Genomic DNA, 22,234 nt, shown 5'->3' on the forward strand with positions numbered 1-22,234 from the left:
ATATCCTACTTCCTGTCTCTATGACTTTGACTAATTTAGATCCCTCACATAAATGGACTCATTCAGTATTTGTCTTTTTGTGTCTAGCTTATTTCGTGTAACATAAGGCCTTCAAGGCTTATCCGTGTCATGTTAATCCCATGTCATCCATGTGATGACAAGCTTTCCTTCCTTTTTAAAGCTGAATAATATTCCATTGTATGGATATACCACATTTTAAAAAGATTTTCCTTTTATTTATTTTTTTGAAAGATTTTTATTTGTTTATTTGACACACATAGAGAGAGAGAGAGGGAGGAAGAGCACAAGCAGGGGGAGCAGCAGGGGGAAAGGGGGAGGCAGGCTACCCACGGAGCAGGGAGCCCGATGTGGGGCTCAATCTTTGGGACCACAGCTTGAGCCAAAGGCAGACGCTTAACCCACTGAGCCACCCAGGTACCCCTCCTTCTATTTTTTTCAAAGATTTTAAGTAATCTCTGCACCCAACATGTGCAGAGACCCCAAGATCAAGAGTTACCTGCTCTACCAGCTGAGCCAGCCAGACACCCCAGATATGCCACATTTTATTTATCCATTTATCCATCTGCAGGTTTGTGGGTTGCTTCTACTCTTTGGCTCTTATGGAGAGGACTGTGGTGATCATTGGTGTGCAGATACTTCTCCAAGATACTCTTTCAGATATATACCTAGAAGCGGGACTTCTAGATCCTATGGTAGTTGTATTTTTAATTTTTTGAGAAACTGCCATACTATTTCCCACGGCCACTGCACCATTTGACATTTCCACCAAGGACCCAAGGACAGCAGTTATTTTTACTTAGCTCAGCTTGGGCCTCAGGACAACGCTGGCGTTCAGTCTTCCAAAGAGCAAACATAGATGATCCGTAGCTCTGAACCAAGTCGAATTATTTAGTAGGATCATCTAATTCTTCAATTTTAAAAAAATGATGACATTCCACTTAAAACAATGACTCTGCAGCATTCCTTGTCTTTCCAGCTGGCAAAGAAGCATGACATGGTGGTGGTATCTCCCATCCTGGAACGAGACAGAGAGCACGGGGACGTTTTGTGGAACACAGCTGTGGTGATCTCCAATTCTGGAGCAGTCCTGGGAAAGACCAGGAAAAACCACATCCCCAGAGTGGGTGACTTCAATGAGGTGAGCTGGCCTGAAGAAAACCCGCTCAGCTTACTGGCTGTTCTGTCTGCACCTGCCTGCAGATCGTTCTGGGAGGGAAATCCTGTGTTGGGTCACTCCCAGGTGAGTCCCAGATACCAAGCACAGAGGCATATTTCTTTTTTTTTCTTTTTTCTTTTTTCTTTTCTTAAAAACTTTATTTGTCAGAGAGAGAGAGTACAAGCAGCAGGCAGAGGGAAAAGCAGGCTCCCTGCTGAGCAAGGAGCCTGATGCGGGACTTGATCCCAGGACCCTGAGATCATGACCCAAGCCAAAGGCACACGCCCCACCAACTGAGCCACCCAGGCATCCCTCTTTTTTTTTTTTTAAGATTTTATGTATTTATTTGAGAGTGAGAGAGTGAGAGCGAGCAAGAGAGAGAACACAAGCAGGGGGAGGTGCAGAGGCAGAAGGAGAAGCAGGCTCCCTGCTAAGCAGGAAGCTACATGTGGAGCTCGATCTCAGGACCCTGGGATCATGACCTGAGGTGAAGGCAGATGCTTAACTGACTGAGCCACCCAGGTGCCCCTGGATATATATATTTGTTAATATAACCTGACTTCACTTTCTGAAATTCTGAGGTAAGTGATATATAGATTAAAACCAAAATAAATTGTGCACACACATGAAATGATTCCTATGGCCCCTTTCAGGCTCTGAGCTCCTCCTTTGGGAAGTGGAATCCTTGTTCGTAAGTCATGTGAGGTCTTAGCCATGTCATTAGGCCGGATGGCAGGACGTAAATGGGCGTGCCTGTGCACATGGGTATTAGGTAAAGCTCTGTGCCCGTGATGAAGGCGTAAGTCAGGAGAGCTATTCTGATTAGCTAATGGCAATGCATGGGTGGATTGGGTGACTCCACCTAATACGTAAGATATGAAACCTGAACTTGATCTGCAATAAATACAGTTGTTCAGAATGTGACATACCCAGTCCTTTGCTGCCCTCCCTGATTATGGGGGTTCCAACCACACTCCCAGTCTGGTCAGAAGGACAAGGAAGGATCTACAGAGCTGGATGATGTTCCCTGGGGAGAAAAAAAAAAAACCCTGGTGTCTCTCAGTGATAGCTGGAGGTGGGGATGGGAAGATGTGCTTGTCACCTGTTTACCCTAGGATTAATCTTTAGCTCCCAGCAGATAGTGAAGGGCTTGTCTCAACACACCAGGATCTACTCTAGTGTCCACCACATGTACACATCCTGGTTGCTGCCTGACCCTAACACATTTTGAAGTTAATGGGAGGAGGCAGAATGTTCTGGGAGCAGATCTCTTTGGGACCCCCAATGAGCCCTCTGGCCCCTCCACAGGGCCGTCCTCGAACATGTCTCAGGGCCAGCACCCCAAGGGGCCAGGCAGAGAGGCAGACATGGTAGGACATCCCTAATCCCGGCCAGGATGCCAAGAATCTCTGTGGAGAACACTTTCAGGCTGTGAGCTCTAGTCTCAGATTGGCCTTCATGATCTGGATGAGTCACATGGCCACTGAGGCCGTGGTGGTGTTCTCCCCCAACGGGCGGGGCTCGCTCTGGATGAGTTTCCAGTCCCTTCCACTCTGACATTCTTCAGACGAACATGTGGTTGGTGAAGACATCCACTAACTCATGTTAACACTGACCAAACCTTAACCATTAGTTGTACCATGACTGAAAAACTAGCCAAAGTTCATCCTGAAAATACTGTGGGAAGTTGCTTTGGGGATTTTTTGGACACGCCACCAAAGAAATTGTGGGAAAAATCTTAAGCCGTGGTGATTTCCCAATTGTCTGTGGTTACTGTGTCTGGTTTCTTCAGTTTTTCTTTTTACTTTCCTTTTTCTTTTTTTTTCTTTTTTTGTTAAACATATTAAAATTTCGGAACTTAGAGTTACAGCCAAGATTGTGACTTTTGGAGTCCTGGCAATATTTTCTTTTTTTCTGTCAGGTCTAAGGAAGGAGAAATTTTAAGGCTAAGAGGCTTTCACTCACGGCCCTTTGTTTTTCAGTCCACTTACTACATGGAGGGAAACCTGGGACACCCCGTGTTCCAGACTCCATTCGGGAGGATTGCAGTGAACATCTGCTACGGGCGGCACCATCCTCTCAACTGGCTCATGTACAGCCTCAACGGGGCTGAGATCATCTTCAACCCCTCAGCCACCGTCGGCGCACTCAGGTCCGTCAGCAAGCAGTATCGGGGAGGGTTCTTGGGACCTAGCCCTCTTGCGGCTCATGGCCCAGCAGCAGGGTTCCGAGCTGGGTGTGGTAGATGTGGCAGGCAAGGGTGGTCACCAGGTCGTCTAACAAATCTTGAGCCATGGGATTGTAAAGTACCCAGAGCTTAGAAGGTGCCTGGCCAGCATTAGCACCCACTTCCCTGTCATGGCAGCCACTATGCCCTTGGACAGGGGGCCTGGGGATTCCTAAGCCTCTTGTCTGTGACATCCAGCCCATGGAGGGCAGACACCTGGACGAGGGAAGGAGCCAGTGAGAGAATCAAAGCTGAGAGGGTCCTTAAGAGATCAGCCAAGTGGCCCTGAAATTTGTTTTTAACTAGCAGACTGTTTTCTTATAACACCCTTATAACGTGTTTAGGCATTAGCCTTGTCGTGAAACAGATAAATCTATTCTGAGGAAGGCAGTAGGGGGGAGGGCCCTGGCAGTCCCTGGGCTCCTGCGCAAGACCCCTGGGGCCCTTCATTTAATAATGGTGGGTGAGCTAAGATGACCCAGCATGAGTGCACTTCCGGGACTTCTTTCTTCCCCAATGGCTGAGTATTTGGGTGGTTTCCAGTTTTGCATCACTAAAAAGTACCAGAGCTCTAGGAGTTTATGTGCAAATATCTTTCTCCCCAACTCACTTCCTCCAAAGCAGGATTCCTGGATGAGGAGGTGCTGGCTCTCACCCTCGTTGTCCCTGGTTGCCAGTGCCCTAGCAATGGGATGCTGGTGGAGTGCAGTGGGAGAGGGCCCCCAGTCCCTCTGTGGGTAGCAGCTGGGACGGTTCTGGTGGGCAGCTTTGAGTTTCCGGCCGGCCTACACCTGTCACTCTTTGATTAAATTCCCGTCAAATTTCTTCTGAAGGTCAGAATGTGACATTTACCTTTTCTTTTAAGCACGCTGCCCCCTTCTTGAGCGACGTCCCCACCACATTCTGATTTGAACAGTGGGTCCCTCAGTGGGCCAGAACACAAACCTAGTGGGCTACCTCAGGTCAGCGGCCCCCTCTGTGCACCTGAAGTTTTTGTCTATGTCCAGGAGGGGCACTGTTGGGCAGAAGGGGAAAAAAATCCCACCTTCCATACCCCTGAAGAAACTTCCTGGGGCCTCACGGCAGCTTGGTTACCATGACAGAGTCCAAAGGCAGTTGTGACGTAGGGTCATGACTGGTCATCCTGCATCCGGACCTGGGCAGAACCTCCCCCGGGCCAGCCCTCTGGAGCAGCCTCCTCCTGTTGGCCAAGCATAAGACATTCAGCAAGCACCATCTACCTGCGAGGGTCCCCCGGGGAACTTGAAGCCGATGCACTAAGCATCTCTGCCTGAAGCAGCTCTTGAGCCAGGGCAGGCAAAGTGGTAGACTCAGACTCCAGACGGGTGCCTCCCTGACCTTAGTCTGTCGGGCTTTTATTAGCCCCAATTAAGCAAACAAAGCACCCCAGTGTAATCTGCACATAACTGCATCTTCAGCAGCCAGTTAGGCTTATTAGAAATTATTGATTTTCCTTCCTCAACCAACAATCAGCCAACTCGTGCCTTTCAAGGGTGCAGCGAGGCCGGCAATTAAGAGGATAACAGGTCCTTTGGAAAGTGGGATGTTTCATGAGCTCCCAAAATGTTCACACCCTTTAACCGGATAATTACACTCCTAAAACTTTACCTGACAGAGGAGGAAAAGGCTGTATGCATGAAGATGTTTCTGGCTGCTTTGTTTATAATAATAAAAGAGCTTAAGGCGAGAGAAATGTCAGGGTTAGGTAAATTTCAGCTTGTCTCTTCCATTTTAGGGCATAGCTACTCAAAAGTCATTACGAAGATAATGCAGCCTCATGACAAAAGCCTGTGAGCAAAGAAAGATATTTCCAGGCTGTGGTCAGAGCTCTGTAAACATCTTTTTGCCGAGGGTGGATGTGGAGTGTGGAAACATTACAACAGATGGTTTGTTAGGATGGTGGGATTCTAGGTGATTTTCCTAAAATGATAAATGATTATTTACAGAATTGATAGTGAGTGTTTTTCAGCACAAGTCTAGGCAAATCCCCACCAGCCGTACACAGGCAGTGGCTACTGGAACCATCCATCCCTTCTCCGGTGTGTCCTGTCCCCCCGACTCCCACATGCTCTGTGGGTTGGTGGGGTGTCCCTACTCATTTTGGGAGTCCCACAGTTGTAAGCACACAACAGACTTGAAGTGCATTTCGATGGACTGAGTCGTCCTGACGGTGCCATGCAGCCCATGGGATCGAAGATTTCTGCCACCTACATGCATGAACGGGAGAGCTATGGTTCCATCCCTTCGATAGGTGTCTCCTTCCCACTGTGATTATTTTTGGGGCTAGTGTAACCACACTGGGAATAGGGGAGATGTCCCCTTGCCCCCAGTGTGCTTGCCATGACTCCTGCACATGCTGGGCCCTCACCTTTCCCTTTCCCTTGTTTGTTTGGAGAGCCTGAGTTTTATTTGCCAGCTGTGGGTTTGAGTCCTACGCAGCGTATCCTCCCAGGAGAATTGCAAGAAAGCTGTCTATTTAATTCCTGAAAATGTCATTTTACGGGTGTGTTTCTATAAAAATCCTTTCTTAAAAGTTTTGTCAGCTTGGCTTAGCAGCTGGGGGAAAAAAGCAGCAAAATGAGTCCCCTCAATCAAGCCTGTGATTTTTTTTTTTTTCAGACTTGTGAATCCTCCTGAGAATTAGGCTTGTCAAGCACCCACTCCCTCCACCTACTCCCAGTTTAAACCAGGTGCACACTGACAGGAAGAAAGATGCCAGGGCATTTTGCTTTCAGTCACTTAGTGTTTCTAAGTGGGCATTACGCCTGTCAATCCAGAATCCTAATGATGTTGTTCCTCAGACAAGAGATCATTAGTGGCAAGAAGGCCCATGGGACTCCATGGCACATGGTAGTTGGTGGGCCGGAGAAGGACGGGGTCTTCAGTTGGGGCAAGGTTTCCTACCATGTCCTATCTTTGTGGGCGCCGAACTGAGGAAGGCCCACGCTCCTTCCTGGGCCGGTAAGAGCGCCAGGGAGCCTCTGTTTAGAGTCTCAGGGTTCAGAAGAGGAAAATCAGAAGGTGCTAGAAAATGGAGACCAGCTCAGGGGAAGGCACACCTGCTACAGAATTTACTACCCCTTCCAGTTACCTTCCTTTCAGGTTTCCTCTGTTTGCTTGGCCTGAAATCTCTCCCTCTGGAGACTGCTTTGTAAGGCCACAGAGCAGGGTAGGGATTAGGGCAGAAGTTGGAGTCCTCAGAGGGTGGTGGATGAGCCCTGAGGCTCCCAGCTCCCTTCTAATGTTTGCCAGGTGAGGCCCTGCCTAGCCTAGAAGGTAAGTTCCTCCCCCGACCGAGGAGGAGGGAAGGAGGGAGAACTAGCTGTTACAGAGTTTCTGCCATGCATACCCTACTAGAAGCTTCTTCACCTGTATGGTCAGTCCTTACAATAGCCCTTTCAGAAAGTTTCAGAAAAGAAAACTGTGGCTCAGGGCTGCTTTAGCCTGCAGCAGGCCCACCCCAAAAGGCTGCTTGGGCTTGAGCACAGGACAAGCTGGCCTGCTGGGGGATGTAGGGACACCCACAGCCACACCAGTCTCCCGGGCCATCCCTGCCACAGACCTGAGAAGGCCGGCAGCCTTGGCTGTAGCTGGGGACCAAGCACCCACCCCATCTGGCAGGGAAGTCAGCCACCTGGTTCCTCTTGCTTCTTCCTCACAGTGAATCCCTGTGGCCCGTTGAGGCCAGAAACGCAGCCATCGCGAATCACTGCTTCACCTGTGCCATCAACCGCGTGGGCGAGGTAAGTTCCCACGGTCTGGCTGGGCTCCAGGGCTTGGTCAACCAGGTATGCTGTGGAAGGAGTGGGGGACAGAGCTGCTAGGAAAGCTGCTTGCCCAGGGGGGCCTGGCCTCTTCCACCAGCAAAGGCCACAAGGGAAGCAACTGTCTGCTGACCTTACACCTCTTCCGCTTGTCCCTCACACATCTTCTGCCTGTCCCTGTGCCACAAATTCTAGGGTCCTGGAAGAGGGGAGACTGGCTTGGTTTGTTCCTTTTAAAGGTATTCCTATGTCCCTTTCATGTTTTTATCTATTTGGGTTTGTAGCTGAAACCATGTTGAAAGGCTCTCACCCTGTCAACCCCCAAGTCTCCTGTTTCATAATTTTCCCCATTGACCCAGGGACCTGAGTGAACTTGACTACGAAACACAATGCATTCATTACATAATAATCCTCTTCCTCATTCATATTAGTTGGATGTCAGACTTTGATCAGAGGATCTGCTGAGGCTGAGGTGATCAAGGTTCCTACAGTAAGTGGGTCCAATTTCTGGCAACATGGAGAAACTCATTAGTGTTCTCATTAGCCTGTGTAACCCCATCATGGCTTGAGGTGCTGTTTCCATGAGGCTTTGGGGAAATACTGGCAACGGTGTATGAACACCCCATTAGTCCCCTCTGAGACCCCAAGCTGGGGCTTTCTTTCCCAGACAGACAAACCTCAACTGTCTTCCACAGGCCTGAGAACCACTCTGCTGGATGTCTTTTTTTTTTTCCCTCCCAGTGGATTATAAACTCCCCAGGGACAAAGTCAGGCTTTTTATCTTGCCTGTCAAATTCCCTGCTGGCCCACTGTGTTGGCCCAGTGCTGGCGACTCAGCGGGGACATTTCATAAGTACTTGTTGATTGCCCAGCGAGTACAGGCCATTCCTTCTCTTGCTATAACTGTTGCTTCCCTGAGTTCGCGGTGGCCCGCGCTGGGAGTGCCACCTATAGGCTTACCTGATCTAGATTTTGTTTCATAGGAGCAATTCCCGAACGAGTTTACCTCAGGAGATGGGAAGAAAGGTATGTTCCAGGATTTTCCGTGGTTGGCGGCAGCTGAGAGGTGGGCCTCACTGTCCCCTTCTCCGTCTGCCCTCTCTGGGCAGGGTCTACCCCACAGACTGGTCCCACCTCTCTGGCTTGGAATGTGGAAGGGAAGGGCTCACCCAGGAGATCTCGGAACTAGTTAGGGTGTCCCCTGGAAAGGCAGAGAGGACTGAGCAGGTCTGTCTCCCAGAAAAGCACTTCCCGAAAGGGTTCCAGGTCTAGGTTCGAGATTAAGGCCCCACATGTCCAGAGTCTCCAATCCCAGTTAGCTCCCTGCAGAGAGAGGTACAGTGAGGCAGGGAAGCGAGGTCCCTGGGGTGCCTGCTGGATCCAAGCCCCTGCTAGGCCCAGCTCCGTGCCTACCTGCTCCTTACACGCTTGTGGGGTAGCTGTTAGCACCGCTTGACTTGTGGAAGGAAGTACGGTGGACGCAGCTGGGAAGGCAAGTGGGGATGGAGCCTCTGGCTCGCTGTGTGGGGCCCACATAGGAACAGGTCACACAGGAAGCCATGCAGAGCCATATGACTCCCTTGGCCTCTGGGTAGCTAACGGGAGTAAGGGCTAACATTTCTGCAAGGGTGACCCTTAAGAATGTTCCCAGGAGGGGCATCTGGGTGGCTCAGTTGGTTAAATGTCTGCCTTCAGCTCAGGTCATGATCCCAGGGTCCTGGGATTGAGCCCCGCATCGGGTACCTGCTCATCCAGAAGCCTGCTTCTCTCTCCCCCACTCCCCGTGTTCGTGTTCCCTCTCTCACTGTCTCTCTCTCTCTGTCAAATAAATTAAAAAAAAAAATCTTAAAAAAAAAATGTTCCCAGGGCGGAGGTGAAGGCTGTGAGGGTGACTTTTATAGAAACCTGCTCAGCCTCAGGCCTGAGGAGGGAGGCAGGGCCTCTGGGGAGGTGGCACGGGGATGCTGGGGAGGGTGGGGAGGAGCAGAATGGACACGTCCTGGATGTCGCTCCATATGCCTACCCCGCTGTCTGCACCCACAAGCTCACAGGTGCTTTATTTCACTCCTCCAAAGCTCACCGGAACTTCGGCTACTTTTACGGCTCGAGCTATGTGGCAGCCCCGGATGGCAGCCGCACCCCTGGGCTCTCCCGCAATCGGGACGGGCTGCTGGTTGCAGAGCTCGACCTGAACCTCTGCCGGCAGGTGAATGACATCTGGAACTTCAAGGTGGGTCCCTGAGTCCCCTGTTGTTGGCCTGCTCCTCCATTTGCGGCCCCCACCCCCACCCCCCAGCCTGCTCTCAGAGCTGGAAACTGCAGCTGCTGGGTTTGCTCTCTGGAGCCCCCAGAGGAGGCTCCAAGGCAAGCAGAGGGGCCGGGTATCTTCCTCCCAGAGCTGGTGCACAAGGGAGGAGCCACTGGGTCAGATGATGGCCAGGCAGCAGACCTCAATAAATTCTCCTCTTGTCTGATTTGGATTCTGGGCGCCTTCAAACAAATTAATCTCAATTTCATTTGTCCGGAGAATAGAGTGGAGTGGCCTCTACTAATCCTTTTTTCCCTTTCCAGGCATTTGCACTTATCCCAAGATACATGTGGGTGTCTGGCTCTGCCTGTGGCCTGGCGGTCTAGACCTTGACAGTAGAGGGAAATGGGTCATGCAGAGAAATGGAATCTAGGCCTGGCTCTGCCACTGCCTTTCTCAGTTACCCTAAGCAAGCCCTTTCTGCTCCTGGGCCTTCGGATCCCTGTTTGTAAAACTGGAAGGTCTCAAGTGGCCTTTGAAACCTAACACATATGACACCAGGGTCATGGAGGAGCATAAGTGCCCACCCCCTGGAATGGGGCAGAGGCCCAGCAGTAGATCCCCTCATCCTCAGCCAGATGGAGTTTGCTGCATTTGTGTCCAGCAGTATTTCGACCGACTCAGAACCTACTTATACATGCAGTTGAATGTCCTCATGACTATAGGACCTTGCCCAGCATGTCTGGGTGGAACCACCTCCCCCGTTTACCTGAGCACGGGTCTTAGGGCATGTTCCCTGGGTCTCAGATCCTCATCAGACAAATAAGGCATCGCCCACATGCATGTCTCCTGGCCTGTCTCTCTTCTATCTGGGAAGCTCAGATTAATGCAGGATTCCACGCAATAAACAGAATGTTTGCTCAGTAGTAACTTTTTGAATGCCCAAAGCGCCCCCCAGACTATGGTGGTGGGCCTGAGCTCCTGTCGGGGTTTTGAGAAGGAGGGAGGGAATGCCTAGGTGTGAACACCCTGGGTAGGTTTTCCAGCCCTGCCCCCACCTCTCCCAGACTCAGGGCCAGGACACCAGAGTGCAAATCCCAGCAAACTCCATGGCTGCCTGGGGACCCGGGGCAAGTCACTCCCCTCTCTGGGCTGTAGGCTATTCTGGGGTTCTGTAAGAGGGCAGCCTTCTTTCCTTCTACCTCTGGGCAGGCCATGCCTTCTGGATGGACAGGTCACAGAGGTCTTCCAGCAAGAGGGGCCAGCATGTATGAGTCATCTCAGTATCTGTGATCTTTGCTATAGCCCTAGAATCAGTGGTGAGCGGTCACACAGGGGTCATGTCCTACCTTACTGTCTGAAACCATCCTGTCCTCCTGCTGGCCTTCCTGGCAAATTTCTGTCCTGTGGCTGCCCTCTAGTGGCAAGAAGTGGTGGTGAGTAAATGAAGGGCGTTTATAAAATGGGACTCTGCCTGTGTTTTGCTTTTTAGATGACTGGCAGATACGAGATGTATGCTCGGGAGCTTGCCGAAGCTGTCAAACCCAACTATAGCCCCAATATCGTGAAGGAGTAGCTGGATTTTAGCCCCTGGCTGCCAAGGAGAGCACCTCTGCCCCTGGCAGCTCAGCGAGTACAGCAGGCTTTAGAAAGTCCAAGTTCTCCCTTATGATGTCCTGGGAACACTGCTGTCCACATTGGTTTTAAAATGCTCCAGGCGGGGGCACCTGGGTGGCTCAGTGGGTTAAAGCCTCTGCCTTCGGCTCAGGTCATGATCCCAGGGTCCTGGGATCAAGCCCCGCATCAGGCTCTCTGCTCAGCGGAGAGCCTGCTTCCTCCTCTCTCTGCCTGCCTCTCTGCCTGCTTGTGATCTCTCTCTGTCAAATAAATAAAAAAAAAAAAAGCTCCAGGCGGGGAGGGCCGATTGAAGAGTAACTGCCCAGTGGGTACAACGTTTCCTTCCTGGCTGATGAAATGTTTTGGGCCCATGCAGAAGTGACGGTTGCACAACACCGTGAATGTGCCCACGTGAAATGCCGCTGAATTGTATACTTTAAAATGGCTGAATCTATGTCATGTGAATTTTACCTCCATTAAAGAAAAAAACCCAGGCACTGATGGTGGAGGTGGATTTGTAGTAAGACACATGGGATGTCCCAGTCCTGAGGTTCTTCTCCGCCTCTGTTTAGACCGTCGGCAACCTGTGGGTAAGGGTGGGAACATATGTGCAAACAGGGGAAGCTGAGGCTGATCCAGAGTCATTGAGCTGCTGGGTGGCTGTGGACAGGGGAGATGGTCATCGGATGTGTCAGCATGGCTAGACTGGTGTCCCCAGGTATTCAATCAGACGCTAATCTGGGTGTTGCTATGGAGGTATTTTGTAGATATGATTAAAGTCCATAACCAGTTAACTAAGCAAGTGAGATTATTCTAGATAATCCAGGTAGGCCTGATTTAGTCAGTCAAAAGGCCCTCAGGAGGAGAGCTGAGGCTTCCCCTATGAAGAAGAAATTCTGCTTGTGGACAGCAGCTTCCCCACCCCACCTGCCTGAGAGATCTCATTTGCCCTTCCTATCCGCCTGCCCTACAGATTGCAGACTTGTCTCTCCAGCCCCCACAATCACTTAAATCAATGCCTTGCAATAAATCTCTTAACATAGATCCTACTGTTTCTGATTCTCTAGTTGGACCCTGGCTGATAGAGATTCTGGTCCCAGAACAGAATCCTCAGGATGAGTTTTCTGCATTGGTGCTAGGTTTTCTGGAATTCTTCTCTAATTTATTTCATTTAAGGGCACTCATGACTCTGTTTGCAGTGTTAAAGGGGGTCATGGTAGTCCATGGTATGATGTAGTGATATTTATAGAGAAAGCAGACTGTCAGCCTGCCACTCCTGGTGGCCTCTCCCATCTGTGGACTTGAGGCTTGGCTAACCAGCCCCCATCACCATGTAGGGCAATTCCTTGCACTCAATCTCTTTGTATCTTTATATATATACATATATATGTATGTAATACACATATGTATCTCCTGTATATGTAAATATATCTGTGTCCCCTGCTGGTTCTGCTTCTCTGATTATCACCACCTGCCTCACTAAAGTAGCAGCTTGCTCACCTCTCTGTCCCTCTGCTTACACATCTGTAAAGTGGGACCATATCCCCTCTTCTGCTTTATGTCACAGGACAGTGGTGAGAGACAGACTAGATGGGCCAGGGAACCTATGTGGGCTCTGTTCCTTCCATCACAGAGCAGAAGTCCCCCTGTGGGGAGGGCACCTGGGTGACTCAGTCGGTTGAGTGACTGACTCTTGGTTTTGGCTCAGGTCATGATCTCAAGGTTGTGAGATCCAGCCCCACGTCATCGGGGCTCCGTGCTTAGCAGAGAATTTGCTTGAGATTCTCTCTCTCCCTGTCCCTCTGCCCTTCCCCCCGCTTGCTCTCTCTGTCACTCTTTCAAATAAATAATTTTTTTTCTAACTGTCCCAACTGTGAAGTCTCAAACCTCCACAGTCAGCCACAGCATTGGAGGCGAAAGTGGGGTGCTCTGGTTCTGCCCTTACTGTGCCCGATCAGAGAAGGCAGCTCATTCCTTCCCTGGCCCAACAGCTGAGTTGCATGAACCAATGCTCTTGAACAGCCATGTGGGGTGAAAAAACTGGTCAGAACTGCCTGGCTGGACTCTGTGTTAACCCCCTCAGCCTCTCTGAGCTGCAGGCTTTCTGCTTTATGTAAAAGCCCCCTTTGTACTTTTCATAGAATCCAGCCCTGCAGATGCAGTGAGCTTTTCTGTCTGGCCGTCAGTGTCCACAACCTTTGTGCCTGTAGTTTCTAAAAGGAGTGGGTAGTCAACCTAATACAGAAGCCAGCTTAGATAACAAGTTGGTGCATTTATGAAATAGGCACTAATACACCAGAAAGGATTTGATTATCCACATCTGTCACTGCCTAAAATCAAAATGTCCAGGTCTGCCTCAGAGTAGATGGGCCCCCCACACATGGAGTCATTTGAGGGTTTAACTATACCTGGAATATTTGGATGCTCAGCACACATTTGTTGACTGAACCTAGGGAGGAAGTTTTTGTTACAGTGTGATCATTGCTGATACCACAGAAGGGAAGTGCAGTGGTTCAGTGTACAGGGCCTGTGGCCCTTGGGAGAAGGCTTTTGATCCCTTGAGCCTCAGTTTTCTCACCTCTAAGATGAGAGGTGCCTGGGTTTGAGGCTTTCCAGGGGCTCTCCAGCTCGGCAGACAGCTTTCCTGCCAGCCCGTGGTTTTATTGCTAAGAATCTGGAGTACCAGGGAAGAATGGTGCTAAGCAGTGTGCCTGATGGGAAAAAAGGCAAAGACAATCTCCAGGATAGACTACATGTTAGGCCACAAAACAAGTCGTGATACAGTTTAAGATTGAAATCATACGAAGTATCTTTCTCAATCACAATGTTATGAAATTCGAAATAAGCAGCGGAAGGAAAATTCAAAAATATGTGAAAATTACACCACACATTCTTGAACAACTAAATGGATTTAAAAAAATCACAAAGGAAATTAGAAAATGTCTCGGGACAAATGGAAACAAAAGCAAAACATACCCAAACTGGCAGGAAACAATGAAAACAGTGTGAGAGGGGACTGTAAGGCTGTAAACACTTATATTAATAAAGAAGAAGGTGGGCGCCTGGCTGGCTCAGTTTGTAAAGCAGGTGATTCTTGATCTTGGGCTCATGAATTCAAGTTCCACACTGGGCTTAAGTGTTTACTTAAAAAAATTAAAGAAGAAGGATTTCAAGTCAACAACCGAATTTTACATCTTAAGGAATTAGGAAAAGAAGAGCAAACTAAACTCAAGGTAACAGTGGAGAAGAAATAATAAAGATCAGAGCAGAGAGGAATAAAATAGAGAATAGAGAAATAATAGAGAAGAGCAATGAAACCAAATGTTGGTTCTTCAAAAACACCAACAAAACTGACAAACCTTTAGCCTGACTGAGAAAAAAAGGGAAGACTCAAATTACTCAAATCCGAAATGAAAGTGGGGACATCACTACTGAGACTACAGAAACAAAAAGGCTTGTAAGAGTACTATGAACAATTTATTAGAGGAGGTCACCAAGAGCATGTGACTGCTAGTTGACCCATGAGCTGCGCCCAGGCAATCAGACTCCTTTCCTCCCACACTGCCCCCGCTCCTTGGAATGTACATTCTGCCCACTGTTACTACACTGGGAGCTACTTCAAGGACACAGCTTGAGAGAGTAACGTATTGTTAAGACCATCTGGGCAGTATATGTGACTGAACCCCATTAAGATTTCTATATGAACTCTTTTTTTTTTAATATTTATTTATTTATTTGACACAGAGAGAGAGAGAGAGAGAGAGAGAGATCATAAGGAGGGGGAAGCAGGCTCCCTGGTGAGCAGAGACCCCAATGTGGGGCTCGATCCCAGGACCCTGAAATCATGACCTGAGCTGAAGGCAGAGGCTTAACCCACTGAGCCATCCAGGCACCCCTCTATATGAACTCTGAAAATTCTGGTAGGCAAGTGCAGAGATCTACTTGTCCTGTGGTCACTCGAGACAAGCCTCGTAGGTAAGCAGCCTTGCTTATTACAACTGCTATCTACCGATCTGAAGAGGTCTGCATCTTTCTTCAGTCTCTCCTTGCCCTCCATGTATGGGGCCAGTTTCACATTTCACCTGGAGAACTCCCATGTTTGCAAATCAACACAATTGTCTGCCAACACCTTGGGCAACCTGGGCGAAACTTACAAATTCCTAGAAACACAAAACTACCAAGACTGAATCATGAAGAAATAATAAATCAAATAGACCGTAACGAGTGAGGAGAGTTCATGAGTAATCAAAACCCTCCTGACAAAGGAAAGCACTGGACCTGGTGACTTCACTGGTGAATTCCATCAAACATTTAAAGAAACGCTAACACCTGGGTACCCAGCTGGCTCAGTCAGAAGACCTTGCAGCTTCTGATCTCAGGGTCATGAGTTCCAGCCCCATGCTGGGTGTAGAGATTACTAAATAAATGAATAAACAAACTTTTAAAAAATAAATAAAAGAAAAAACACCAATCCTTCTCAAATTCTTCCAAAAAATTGAAGAGGAGGGAGCACTTCTTAACTCATTGAGGCCAATATTGTATTAACATCAAAGCCAGATAAAGACATTGCAAGAAAACAAAACTGTGGAGCACCACCCTTTGTGAATATTGATGCAAACATCCTCAACAAAGTACAGTTGACCCTTGAACAATGCAAGGGTTAGGTAGGGGCGCCGACTCCCTACACAGTCAGAAATCCACGTATAACCATTGACTCCTCAGACCTTATAGCCTACTGTTAACAGAAGCCTTACCAACAATACAAACAGTTGACAAATACATATTTTTATGTTATACTATATTCTTAAAGTAAGCTAGAGAAAATAAAATATTAAAAAATCATCCTGAGAATACATGTACAGTACTGTACTATACCCACCCCAAAAAAATCCACATATAAGTGGGCCTGTGTGGTTCAAACCTGTATTGTTCGAGGGTCAACTGTACTAATAAATTGAATCCAGCAGCATATTAAAAAGATTAATGGCTGAGTTAGTCTTATTTCTATTGTTTCCTTTAAGATAAGTTCTAAGAAATAGAATTCACTGTGTTAAAGAAACACATACATCTTGTCAAGAACTGGGAAGAATATGGGGCGCCTGGGTCCTCAGTGGGTTAAGCTCTGCCTTCGGCTCAGGTCATGATCTCAGGGTCCTGGAATCGAGCCCCGCATCGGGCTCTCTGCTCGGCGGGGAGCCCGTTTTCCCCTCTCTCTCTGCCTGCTTCTCTGTCTACTTGTGATCTCTGTCAAATAAATAAATAAAATCTTAAAAAAAAAAAAAGAACTGGGAAGTATCTGAGCTCTTACCCTGTTTGGAAGCTGACAACTTAACTGACCTCAGTTTCGTGGATGCTAGCAGAAGACATAGCACTTCTCAGAGACACAGGAGTTTAGGACAGCAGTAGCAGCAGCCAGAGTACCAGCACTGTCTTACAGTTCCCTGAGCTCCAGTTCCCCCAGGACAAGACAAAAGAGGGCCAAGCAACTCCTGCATGCACAGTGGGTTGCAGTAAGAAGAGGGAGGGAAAGGGGAAGAAGAGCTTAGAGAATTGGAATCTTTTATACTGGAAAGTAAAGCATGCCTGCCCCTTGCTCTGGAGGCAGACACTATCTCTATCTACCAAGGTTGCAAGAACATCTGCACTTCACTCCAGAGGGAGACTTAGCTCCATCTTCTAAGGTTATTGGCTCTGCAAACATCCTTGGAAAGACAGTCCAGGCCAAAGGGCATTCATGGTTTTAGCTCATGCATCATGCTGAAATTTGAGAAAATGAGAGACCTATAGCAATAACTTCCAACCAATATCCATTTCTCATTTCTGCATCATCTTGATTTGTGGCAATTTCCCCGTGAGTGTACTACTCTATCAGACACTCTGATTAATTTGACTGACAGAGAGGCTGGACCAAATCAGTTCAATTTTTCTTGTAGGATTTCATCAGTTTTATCCACAGAACTTCAAGGAGCAGAATGAGCCAACCTGAAAATTAACCTCAGTCTTACTTTCCAGGATCCTCAACCAAACAGGATGGCCAAATCCCATGAACCATAAATGTCTACCTTAGAAAGTCAAGTGGCTGTCTCAAATATTGACCTTCCCACTTTGCCTAGGTTGTTAATCCGGGTATGGCAGGATATATTAGATGCTGCCCAATCTTCACCTTGGTCCACGGGGAAGTCTAGGCAAGTCTATTATCTATACCAACTTAGCCAGTGATCTAACACTGACCTGAAATGCCCTCCAGCGCCAAGATGGAAGGAAAAACCCTGATTACTTTGGCTAAAATCAGGGGCAAATGTTGCATCACCTTTTCTAAACAGATGATGACCATCATGGAGATATCTTCTCACAGAGTGCACATAAATAATGAGTAAGTCACTGGTTCACAAAGCTCCCCTGAATAACTAAGGCTACCTCATTTTATGGAGATCACCATTGTCTGTGGGCGACCTGATCTACTGGTGGTATTGGTTCAACAGTGTAATGGAACAAAGTCCCAAGTGTAAGAGCTAACACTATACAATTCCTAAAAGAAAACACAGAGAGAAATCTTCATGACATTGGACTTGGCAGTAATTCCATGGGTTCCGGCCCATGACCAGCATGAAAATGCAAGACACTATTCTGGGGGAAGTTGGCAGGTTACTGCCTGGCTTCCATACAAGAACAGTCATCAGGGCACACGTGGTGCCCCTAGAAAGTGTTCTTTGCAAATACTGGGGTCCCCCAAGTAGGACCTATATCAGGGCACAAGTTCATAAAATCTCTGGTGTGGCCCCCTGACCAGCTGGTAGGCCTTTGGTTTCCCAGTTAGTTTGCATAATTGAATCTGATGCTTGTTTTCAGAAGGACTGCCGGAGGGTAGTCAGGCCAATCTATCCTGTTTGCCCCTTCCACCAGATGGGTGACATTTGTCTTCACAGAATGGCTGAATGAATTCTATGGGGATAGGGGTTGGGAAGACATCTGGCGGTATTGTGGTTGTTTTCCTGGGAGATGCAGGATCCAGGGACATCCCTGAGTTGTGTTTGCAACAGCCTTCTGGTAAGGTTAATGGGAATGGTGATCAAGCTGTGGTCAAAGCCATCTGGTTAGGAAGAAAGCAAATGCCTGCAATCAGTTCTATTTAACATGCTTACAAAAGTCTGGGTGGGCCACACTGGAGCATTTTTCATAATGAAGCCTCTAGAAGCAATTATGAAAGACAAAGATCTTTAATGATTAGTGCTCCTCCCTGCCTAGCTCCTAGAATCTGAGCTTTTCCCTATCTAGCTGTCAAAGTTGCTCTTCTTCCTCCAAAGTCATTGTGAATTCCAATAGCTGAAACATCCCCTCCCCTCCCCCGCAACCCCCAGCCCTTGTTACCCCTTTCTTAAACCCCTAGCCTTTGTTTGGAAGGGCCAGGGGCAAGAGGAACAAGGGCATTTTGATAAAATGCACGAAGACCTGTTATTTTCCAAACTTCCTCCCACTCGGGCCACCATAGGGGGTCTCAGCAAGCAATGTACTCACTCAAGTGCTCATTGTTCTTATGACCTACCCCCATGTCACTCCAACAAGAGAATCCAAGTGCCTGAACCAAATTCAAGTTTGAAGCCCTAGGTCTCCTTTCAGCTGGGCTGTCACTTTATTTATTTATTTATTTATTAAGATTTATTTATTTATTTGAGGGAGAGAATGAGTGAGAACATGTGAGCAGAGGGAGGAGCACAGGGAGAGGGGGAGAGAGACAGAGAGAGAGAGAATCTTAAGTAGTCTATGCCCAGCGGGGAGCCCAAATCTCACAACCCTGAGAGCATGACCTGAGCCAAAATCAAGAGTTGAACGCTTAATGGACTGAGCCACCCAGGTGCCCCCGGGCTGTCACTTTAGAACATGTGGCAACCAGGCTGGCCTGGAGTTGCTCTTAGGACAAAGAAAGAAGCAACATGCCCAGGAATCATCAAGTCTGAAGCCCCAAATCACTGTATGAGAGAGTGCGGACCAGGAAGGTGTGAAGAAGGTAGGCTCCGAGACCTTTTCTTAAGTTGACTCTGGAGGAGACTTTCCTGTGTTGGTCCCATTTCTCAATATTAGCTACCTTCGTCAGCACTGCAAACCAACTTGGAGGTTAGAACCCAAATACTGGTCGGTACTTCTTCTATGACTTTCTATGGGAATTTGTCTCGTGGGAATCTAAGAGGACCAAAGCTCTTTTCAGCAGCCTGAACCCACTGCAAAAAAAACCTCTGGACCTCTTACATTTGTCTCCTAGTGGAGTGAAGGCTGGCATAAGAGAAGGCAAGAAACGTTGAGCCGGCAGAGGGCCAACTGTGCGATTCCTCCTTGGCAAATACTACACGCTCCAATCCCTCATTGCTCAAGGAAACTGGCCAAGGTTTCAATGATCCACCTGCTTTCCTCCCACAGCTGTTTTGAATCTCCTGCCCTTCAGGCTCCATGTAGGTCTACATCTCTGTAACTATTTGTTTAAAAGTGGTCACAACCATCTGCCTACCCAGGACCAGACTTACTACTAGTTCTTACAATGGGGCAGACATGAAACTGACCACAAGATGGTACAGGATGCCTCCTGTCCCTGGGAAGTTAGCAAGAACTAGTGCACCATCCAGCTAACTGTCCTGGGACCTACTTGCAGGGACTAAGTCTGCAGCCCCCTCCCCAATTCTTCTTCACTAACAGGCAATAGAGTGAAGGACTATTTATCATTTGATTGCCATGCAAGTTGGGGAATAAGGTTTGCGGCTGCATCTCATGGACCTCCCATTAATTGGCTTGTGAGGCCCTCATTCATATTCCAGAAAACCATGTCTCTGTGAGCATCCCCTTGGTGCCAGGACCGTCAAGATCCATGAAGGGCCTTATTTTCAAGTTGGCCTGTCACAGTTTCATGGGTGCTAGTCGAAGACAACATTCCTGGATCAGAGCAAAGGACAGTTTATTACAGCAGGAGCAGTGGTCAGAGTACCTCATTTTCTTGCAGATTCTCCAAGTCCCAGTTCCCAAGAGAGCAAGGGACGCAATGGGCTGTGTCGTAGGAGAGGAACCCTGGGTTGAAAGAACCCAAATCTTTTATAATGGGCAATATATCTGCCTGTCTGTGGCTCTGAAGGGAGACACTTCACATCTTCCCAGACTACTTGTTTTACAAACATTCCTAAAAAGTTGGTTCAGAATAGTGCCTCTGCTCATGAGACATGCAGAAATATAGCCCCTAGTTGGTGGGGGTTCATCCTGCCACTCATCCTTATAAGAGAGAGTGTCTGCTGAATTCTGCATAACATCATAGGTTCAAATGCAACCTTCCCCTGAATGGTGACCTCTGATTCTGAAAAGTACAAGAAAGCCAGTAAAACAGGCATCATTAAAGATCTGCCCTTGACCAGTCATTGACATACCTTATCAAGCATCTAATAGGTGTCAAGGGCCAGGGGCTACAGTAGTGGAGACAGGTAGAGAGGACCACGTGGCTGAGGAGTGCAGAAAAAGGTACTCCTTTAAAAGGGGTGACACTGACCAGAGCTTGAGGAAAGAAAGGGCTTTGGCAGGTGAGAGGTATAGAGCGTCTGTTGTGAGCTGTGGACATCAAACCCTTGTAAATCAAGGGACTCCGAATAGCTTGGGGAGACTGACTCACCAGATCCCCTGGGGCTGGGGGAAACCCAGGGGCTGGGGGCAGATCCTCAGGAAGCAGTGGTCCAGGTGCATGTCGGGGCAGGCAGCCAGAGAGAGACACAGAGGAGGGAGATAAGAGGGGGCGGGGGATGGGGAGGATGGAGAAGTCACTGGAGAGACCACTACTCTGGGCCCGTGGGAGTCTTAGCCTCCATTTCCTGGCACTGAGGTTTTCCCATGAATACTTAAGTCCATGCTGGTCCCATCCCTTGGCCCCTGGGACCCGTATCTTCCTGTTTTTCTCAATTCTGTTCTGATGCTGAAGGGTAGGGCAAATCCATGATGTGCGCTCTTGGATATTGTAGCTTGAGGCAAGTCAGCAAGGAGTGCAGGATCTGTGCTCTTCCAGAATATTGGGGCCACATGCCAGGCTTTCTACCTGGGAAGGAGAACCCCAGAGGCCTGTGGCAGCCCATCTCTAGCTCCAGAACTCAGAGTCCACTTCCTGGCTCTTCTGGCATGGGCTGGGCCTATAGGGCCACCAAGTTTACTTCTGACTATAGTCTGGGTTTGAGGGTTGGGAAAGCAGCAATGGTGGGCTGGGGTTTAGCTCTGTCTGTAGCTCATTGAGTGATAACTTTGGGCCAGTTGCCCCCCTCTCTGTGCTGCACTCTCCACCTTGGACTAGATCAGTGTTACCCCAGTGTCAGCATATTTCACAGAATAACAGTGTTACACAAGAACAGCTATGGCTAAGGGATTTGGGGAAACCCTAAACGAAGGGGGTCCCCTTGCTGTAGGATTACAGAGCCTTTCTGCACATCTTAAATCCCCCAGAGGGGACTGTAGCATGCAATGTTTGCCCAACTGACCTGACCAGGGCACCCCATGATACGGGGCTTCTCACGGTTCGGAATGGCACGCCTCGGGATGTGCTAGACGAGATGTCTCCAGGGGCGTTTCCCAGCTCTGTTCTGAGATTTCAAAAAATTTTGAGATTTAAAAAACGTAGCCACCAGACTTCCAGTGGTCCTTGCCTCCTGATGTATCCTGTGTAGAATCCCCAATGTATTTTAGATGCAGTCTAAACATCTAAATAGAGTATTATAGAAATGATAGGATGGCACTTCTGAGACTTGCTTATTAAAGGCTGTGGCTTCTACTGGGTGCTTGTTTTCTCCCTCTTTCTGCATCTGTCCGGCTGCACCCAGCTCTCCCTTCTGCCCTGGCCACTTGGCTCCCAGTGGGGCCCCTCCCAGAAATCCTCAGCCTCTGCTATCCTCACCCGGCATGTGCTGGGCAGCTGACTCCGCCCAGTACTCCAGACCTCACCCACATTTGGCCCTCCTATTTCAACAGGTCCCGCATCGCCATTTTGCCTCCCATAATTGTATTCAATATATAATTCGGGGCCGCTGAGAGGCCCCAAACCAACCTTTCCCATGTCTGTCCCAACGACGGTATGCCCATTCAGAATGGGCGCCTCTTCCCCTAGGAGGGGCAGAAGGCTTCCGCTAAAGTGCAGAGAGGGGCAAGCATTGTTGGTTAGGCATGTAGCTAGA

At 48.6% G+C, this 22,234-nt stretch overlaps 1 protein-coding gene across 1 annotated transcript in view; it reads left to right on the forward strand.

The window, feature by feature from the left end:
• The window catches only part of LOC111142645 (beta-ureidopropionase 1), a 29,389-nt gene extending 17,846 nt beyond the window's left edge, over nucleotides 1–11,543 (forward strand). The window contains exons 5-11 of the mRNA XM_022495961.1: nucleotides 998–1,159; nucleotides 3,160–3,329; nucleotides 7,087–7,168; nucleotides 8,173–8,215; nucleotides 9,265–9,419; nucleotides 10,930–11,154; nucleotides 11,348–11,543. Coding sequence (XP_022351669.1) covers nucleotides 998–1,159; nucleotides 3,160–3,329; nucleotides 7,087–7,168; nucleotides 8,173–8,215; nucleotides 9,265–9,419; nucleotides 10,930–11,013 — 696 coding nt within the window. The 3' untranslated portion in view covers nucleotides 11,014–11,154; nucleotides 11,348–11,543. The remainder of the gene's footprint in view (nucleotides 1–997; nucleotides 1,160–3,159; nucleotides 3,330–7,086; nucleotides 7,169–8,172; nucleotides 8,216–9,264; nucleotides 9,420–10,929; nucleotides 11,155–11,347) is intronic.
• Nucleotides 11,544–22,234: the final 10,691 nt, after the last annotated feature.

Source organism: Enhydra lutris, unplaced genomic scaffold, assembly GCF_002288905.1.
Source record: "Enhydra lutris kenyoni isolate GAN:26980312 unplaced genomic scaffold, ASM228890v2 scaffoldscaffold8, whole genome shotgun sequence".
Lineage (NCBI taxonomy): Eukaryota > Metazoa > Chordata > Mammalia > Carnivora > Mustelidae > Enhydra > Enhydra lutris.